General features: G+C 37.7%; 1 protein-coding gene and 1 pseudogene across 1 annotated transcript; one reads left to right on the top strand and one right to left on the bottom strand.

Moving 5' to 3' along the window:
• Positions 1 to 212: 212 nt before the first annotated feature.
• On the top strand, positions 213 to 1,151 carry LOC116592447 (olfactory receptor 6C75-like). Its single transcript, XM_032345645.1, has one exon. It carries the CDS (start codon positions 213 to 215, stop codon positions 1,149 to 1,151), a length of 939 nt encoding a protein of 312 aa, XP_032201536.1.
• A 3,638-nt stretch (positions 1,152 to 4,789) lies between these two features.
• Positions 4,790 to 5,752, bottom strand: LOC116592446 (annotated as a pseudogene).
• Positions 5,753 to 7,768: the final 2,016 nt, after the last annotated feature.

The raw sequence follows: 7,768 nt of genomic DNA, 5'->3' as shown, positions 1-7,768 counted from the left end.
ATATAGGAATAACCAATATATGACATAACAAATTTTAAAGGTATTTTATTTCTTTTTACTACAAAGTCGTTTTTCTCTAAAAGCAAAAGACAGCAAAGATTTTTAAAATGTGTTTGTGCATGTTTATGTGTTTGTTTCAGTTTCTTTTCTGTCTTGTTTTTTCATCTATTTTTCAGCTAAAACAGAGAATACCATCATAAAGAAGGAAAATAATGAGAAATCACACAACAGTGACAGAGTTTATTCTTCTTGGGTTGACAGATGACCCACAGTGGCAGGTTGTACTTTTCATATTTCTTCTTGTTACCTACATGCTCAGTGTGACTGGGAACCTGATCATTATCACCCTCACCCTTACAGATCCTCACCTGAAGACTCCAATGTATTTCTTCCTTCGAAACTTCTCATTCCTAGAAATATCATTCACATCTGTCGGCATTCCCAGATTCCTTGTCACTATCGTGACGGGAAACAAAACCATTTCCTACAACGAGTGTGTGGCTCAGGTATTTTTCTTCATCTTATTGGGGGTGACAGAGTTTTACCTTCTGGCTGCCATGTCCTATGACCGCTACGTGGCCATCTGCAAACCTCTACATTACATGACCATCATGAGCAGCAGAGTTTGCTTCCTTCTTGTCTTTAGCTCATGGCTTGCAGGATTCTTGGTCATCTTTCCACCAGTAATGCTGCTGCTGAAGTTGGATTTCTGTGACTCCAATATAATCGATCATTTTATTTGTGACTCCTCTCCAATTCTACAGCTTTCTTGCACAAATACTAACTTTCTAGAACTCATGGCATTTATTTTAGCAGTGGTAACACTTATGGTCACCTTAACACTAGTTCTGCTCTCCTACACATACATCATCCGGACAGTTCTGAGAATTCCTTCCACAAGTCAAAGGAAAAAAGCCTTTTCCACTTGTTCCTCCCACATGATAGTGGTCTCCCTCTCCTATGGTAGCTGCATCTTCATGTACATTAAGCCTTCTGCAAGGGAAAGGGTGACTTTAAACAAAGGAGTAGCTGTGATCATTACCTCAGTAGCTCCTCTATTGAATCCTTTCATATATACACTAAGAAACCAGCAGGTGAAGCAAGCCTTCAAAAACATGGTCCAGAGAATGGTCTTCTCTTCAAATAAATGAATGTAATTATGCAAAAAAATTAAATATGTGCATATATGTATACATGCATGTATGTATACATATGTGTACATATATGCACATATATATATACACATACATACCCTTGAAAGCAAAACTGAATGAAAAACTCTCTAGCTTTTACTATAAAAATTCTTAAAACGCCTCATTTCATTCTTTCCGTTAGGCTTTTTTTATATATCAACAATGTCTCTTTTCCTTAGCCTAAAAGCAAGGTCCTATCCATTTTAACTTATACAGAAAATTGTCAGTCCTCACTTGTGTAACTAAAATTAAATGTCAATAATCTTTATTGTTTCTCATATCAAAGCAAGGTAGCTTATAAGTTTATACAAAAATGCAAATTGCTGTACTTAAGATGCTTACTTGACACCACATACAAATATAAAATTTACATGAAATTAAAAAAAAGTGTATCTTAACATTATCTCTAAAATTTCTTCCTCTTGTCACCAAGAAAAGAAAATTCTTTCACTGAGGATTTCCCTATTCTGTCAATCACATTTAAAAAGGAAAACCATTGGTCTATACAGGAAAATTAAGCTATCCTGAGAAAATTGTTTTTTTATAATCAGATTCTTTCAATTACTGCAAAAATGGTCCTTTACCTACATGAAGAAAATGACAAACTTAGAATCTAGAATGCTATGAGATGTAGACTTCAGAGAGTATCTTGGAAATTATGACATATGCCTTTTGCCTTAGCTTTCATTTATTAGCAAATCTACATGTTGCCTTTTTCTTTCCATTGCCTCTTTCATGGCAGTTTCTTCCTCCCTCACCCATATCCAAGAAAGTGACTCTTGAAGGTAACTATAAAAAATGTATCCAAGCCTGTTTCCTATAGTCAAATATTCCCTCAGCTGGGAAGTGTCACTAAACAAAATTATTTTTCTTGGGACAATAGTTATGAGTCTAACTAGATGATGGGTAAGTGGATTTGACTTTGTTTTCCTGATTTCCAACTTGGTCTGATATATACATTAATGTAAAGACCTCTACCATACATCATCTCTAAGTAGAGACTTTTCTTTTCTGATTGCTCATTGACAAGGCTCATCTATTTCTTACCATTTTACATTCATGGAATAAGTTACATTTTCTCAAGCAGACTTAACACAATAAAACCATAAAGTGAAAAGTTAAATTTTATTTGATTGTAAATTATTTAATGGAGCAATTTGTAAAGGAATGAAATAATACACATTTATTTTTGTAAGACTATACCAAGTACACAGAGGCACAAAAGTGAAAATCAGGAATGTGGAAAAACATGCAAATGTTAACTAAATGAATATATACTATATGTGTGGCATATATGATAAACAGCTATGTAGGAAGACAGAAGACAGAAGAGGGGATGTAAGAGGGTAAAAGAAAGTTGATCCTCTTGATTGACAAAAAGTTCTCTGAAGAAGTTGATTCTGGCATTCACATTGTCAGTAAGATATGAAAATTCCTATAAATCTTTCTGAAATGAATATTAAATGCTTTAAATTGAGATATTATTTTTTTTAAAGTATTATGAAATAATGAAGTTTTTATTACAAATGTAATTTGGTGAGAAATATATCAGACATATGTTGAAGGTCGTGGTTTTAGAGTCTTTTGAAAAGTATTTGAAATAAGTCAAGCAGAGAGAGTCAATTATCATATGGTTTCACTTATTTGTGGAGCATAACAAACAGCATGGAGGACAAGGGGAGTTAGAGAGGAGAAGGGAGTTGGGGAAAATTGGAAGGGGAGGTGAACCATGAGAGACTATGGACTCTGAAAAACAATCTGAGGAGTTTGAAGGGGCGGGATGTGGGAGGTTGGGGGTAACAGGTGGTGGGTATTAGAGAGGGCATGGATTGCATGGAGCACTGGGTGAGGTGCAAAAACAATGAATATTGTTATGCTGAAAATTTTTAATAAATAAATAAATAAAAATGTACCACAAAAAAAGAAAGAAAAGTATTTGTGCTAATATTTAATAGTCACACTAATATTTCAAAAATATTTTTCTTTTTTTTGCAGAACTAAGTAGATTATTTAAAAAGCTTTAAAGATATTATCTTAAGTAATTCACTGATCACATAGTTGAATGACCTATTGAATTGTTGCATTTTTAATGAGAGGAAAGTACTCTGGGTTGAGAGTAATACGCAATCTGAATAAGTCAGAACTTTATATCATCAACCATGTTACTAGAGTCCACAAATCTAATGAACCATGTTTTTAGTGATCAGATTAATGAATGAATGGGTAAATAAGGAGTTGGAAGGCTGTTGGCTCTGGCAACAGTAAAAATTCACCATTTTTAGTACCATCTCTTTCTCTCCAAATTCCTAAGGGGTGATTCTCACTGCTATATGCCTTATTAGTTTTCATTTTCCAGAATATAGATCCACAATAGTATTTTGTCTTCTATCTTTTCACCAGCACTCTACATCTATAGTCTTTAATTTCTAAAAATAGAGTGAAACCAACAATTTACTTAGACAAATTATAAAAGGAACCATATTCCTGTAACTCTACTGTTTAATAATGGAAGAGAAAAAGAAAAAAATCATTAAAACATCAGAAATCGGGGGCGCCTGGGTGGCTCAGTAGGTTAAAGCCTCTGCCTTTGGCTCGGGTCATGATCCCAGGGTCCTGGGATCAAGTCCCGCATCGGGCTCTCTGCTCAGCAGGGAGTCTGCTTCCTCCTCTCTCTCTCTGCCTGCCTCTCTGCCTGCTTGTGATCTGTCTGTCAAATAAATAAATAAAATCTTTAAAAAAAAAATCATATCGGGGCACTTGTGTAGTTCAGTGGGTTAAGCCTCTACCTTCAATTCAGGTCATGATCTCAGGGTCCTGGGATCAAGCCCCACATCAGGCTCTCTGCTCGGCAGGAAGCCTGTCTCCCCCTTTCTCTCTTTCTGCCTCTCTGCCTACTTGTGAGCCTTCTCTCTCTGTCAAGTAAATAAATAAAATTTAAAAATCAGAAATCAATTCTCCAATAGTTCCTAGACATAGACATAACTAGTTATACACACATACATATATACCTTTTATTTGCATATAAATATTTGTATTTATTTATTTTTAATATTTCATTTATTTATTTGAGGGAGAGAGTCCAAGTGCACGAGTTGGGGGAAGTGAAAAGGAAGAGGGAGAAGCAGACTCCCTGCTGAATAGGGAAGCCAGTGCAGGGTTTGATCCCAGGACCCTGGAACCAAAACTGAGCTAAGGCAAATGCTTAACCAAATGAGCCACTCAAATGTCCCATAAATATTTGTATTTAAGTATATACATAAAATATGTATAAATCCATAGATACACATATCTGTGTATGTGCAGAATCCCAAACATTTTTTAAAACTTGAATTAATTCCTTATATAAAGATTTGATAACAGTGTCTGTACATGCACATATGTTTTTCTGGCTGGATGAAATATACTTTATTGATGGTACATGAAACGATAGGGTTCCCTAAACCCTTCCACTTCTTCAAGGGGTCTGAGATAGAAACTGTGTAGAGGTCAGGAGATTCTCACTGTGTTGAGGATGAGTTGGGACAAGAACTGTCCAACAGCTGAGGGCCTCTCTCTTTTTCTTATACTGTCAGTGGGGTTTCTAGTCCAGGGGGCTCTTACTGCTTGGAGACCATATGGGCCATAAGGTCTATTACTCTGTTGTTATAGCCAAATTCATGGTGGTACCAGGAAATGAGCTTGACAAAGTAGTCACTGAAGCCAATGCCAACCCCAGCATCAAAGGTGGAAGAATGGGTGTCAATATTAAAGTCAAACAGACAACCTGGTTCTCAGTGTATCCCAGGATGTCCTCGAGGGTGCCCTCTGTTGCTTACTTCACCACTTTCTTGATGTCATCATTTTTGGCAGCTGTCTCCAGGCAGGAGGTTAGATGCATAACTGACCCATTGAGGGTGGGGACATGCCAGTGAACTTCCTATTTGCTCGGGGATGACCTTGCCCACAGCCTTGACAATGCCAGTAAAAGCAGAGATGTTTTGGGCAGTTCCTCAGCTGCCACACCACATCTTCCCAGAAGGGCTTCTGTAGTTTCTGTGTGGCAGTGATGGCATGGACTGTGGTCATGAGTCCCTCCATGATACCAAAGTTGTCATGAATGACCTTATCCAGAGGGGCCAAGTAATTGGTAGTGCAAAAGGTATTGTTGACAATCTGGATGGAATTGTCATACTTCTCATGGTTCACACTCCTCACAAATGTGGAGGCACCAAAAGAATGATGGACAGAGATGACGGCCCTCTTGGTCCCACCCTTCTAATGAGCCCCAGTCTTCTCCATGGTAGTGAAGTGAATTCAGTATCAGTATCAACCCATTTGTTGTCGGTGGTATCTTGGTCTTGAAAGATGGAAATGGGCTTTCCATTGATTACAAGTTTCTTAATCTCAGTCTTAACTGTGCCATTGCATTTGTTATGTGTGGAGTCACACTGGGATATGTAGAACATGTGGCTTTAATGAAGTTGTCATTGATGGCAAAAATATCCATTTTGTCATAGTTAAAAGCAGCCCTGGTGACCAAGCCTAATATGGCTAAATCTGTTTACTCCAACCTTCACCATCATGTCTCTGAGACCTGACTGATACTACATAAGAAGATGCATCTGTCTGTCAGATGAGGAGGAAAAGATAGAGCATGCATGTATTTTTCAGATAAATTAAAGATTTTTAGTTCAATGGATCCTTAGCTTCCAAATAAGGAGAGGGACTACTCATTTGTACATACTGTGAGTCAAACATTGACCATAGTAACCACATAAATACCCTCCTCACTCCATGCTGAAGTCTAACATTAAAAATTACCATTCCCAAATAAAAATCAAAACCACCATGAGATACCACCTGACACCAGTTAAAATGGCTAAAACGACAAATGCTGGTAAGGATGCAAATCCTACCACCTACACTGTTGGTGGGAATGCAAGCTGGTGCAACCACTCTGGAAAACAGCATGGAGGTTCCTCAAAAAGTTGAAAATAGAGCTACTTCATGACCCAGCAATCGCACTACTGGGTATTTACCCTAAAGAGACAAATGTAGTGATCTGAAGGGGTACGTGCACCCAAGTGTTTATAGTAGCAATGTCCACAATAGCTAAACTATGGAAAGAACCTAGATATCCACCAACAGATCAATGGATAAAGAAGATGTCACACACACACACACACACACACACACACTATGCAGCCATCAAAAGAAATGAAATCTTGCCATTTGCGACAACATGGATGGAACTAGAGGGTATTATGCTTAGTGAAATAAGTCAATCAGAGAAAGAATTATCATATGATCTCCCTGATATGAGGACGTTGAGAGACAATGTGGGGGGCTTGGGGGGTAGGAAATGAATAAATGAAACAAGATGGGATCGGGAGAGAGACAAACCATAAGAGACAGTCTCACAAAACAAACTGAGGGCTGCTGGAGGTAGGGGGTTAGGGAGAGGGTGGTGGGGTTATGGACATTGGGGAAGATATGTGCTATGGTGAGTGCTGTGAAGTGTTCACACCAAGTGTGAACTTGGTGATTCACAGACCTGTATCTTTGGGGCTAATAATACATTATATGTTAGTAATTTTTTTTTTAAATTACCATTCCCAGTTTCAGAAAGAATTCTTAAAAGTATTTCCTAGCATCAACTAGAATATTTGTACTGTGGTAATGAACAGTCATTGAAGGGTTTAAGCAGACAGAAAAATGACTCTGGTTACAATCCAGAAAATAGATTGAAGGAAGATCAGGATTTGCAATGGTTGAAACAAACAAACAAAAAAACAAAAAGGCAATATCCAGGGCAGCTGGGTGGCTCAGTTGGTTGAGCAACTGCCTTCAGCTCAGGTCATGATCCCAGAGTCCCAGGATCCAGTCCCATATTGGACACGCTGCTCAGCAAGGAGTATGCTTCTCCCTCTGACCCTCTCCTTTCTCATGCTCTCTCTTACTCACTCTTTGTCCCTGAAACAAATAAAATAAATAAATTAAATGAAATTTTTTTTAAATGACAAGATCTAGAACTAAGATATTAATACTGAGAATGAAAAAAAAAAAACTTAATGAGGCATTTTCAAGAAACTTGAAATTTTCTTACAAAAAATGCAAGCCTTCCAGGGGAAATGGAGAAGAAAATGACATCTAGGAATGTGAATTAAGAGACACAATTCATTGTGTTTTTGTTTTTGTTTTTATTTTTATTTTTTTTAAGAGATAAAGATCACTTGCATGGCAGGGGGAAAGGTACAGGGAGAGGGAGAGAGATAATCTTAGGGAGCTCCATCCCTTTGTGGAGCCCAGCATGGGGTTTGATATCATGACCCTGGGATCATGACCTGAGCCAAAACCAAGAGTCAGACACTTAACCATGTAGACACCCCATGATGAACTGTGGGGTTCAGTGAACTGAAATTCTCAGTGAAGATAGGGAATACAGAGGAAGAGTAGACAAATGATGCAGAATAGCAGTGAAATAAGGCCAACTGCTGTCATGTTACATTTTAGGATGAAATAGTAACAAGAAATAAACTACATGGATGAATACCCAACCTTTGTAGCAACATGGATGGGACTGGAAGAGATTATCC

Source organism: Mustela erminea, chromosome 6, assembly GCF_009829155.1.
Source record: "Mustela erminea isolate mMusErm1 chromosome 6, mMusErm1.Pri, whole genome shotgun sequence".
Classification (NCBI taxonomy): Eukaryota; Metazoa; Chordata; class Mammalia; order Carnivora; family Mustelidae; genus Mustela; species Mustela erminea.
This window is presented reverse-complemented; position numbering and strand designations above follow the sequence as displayed.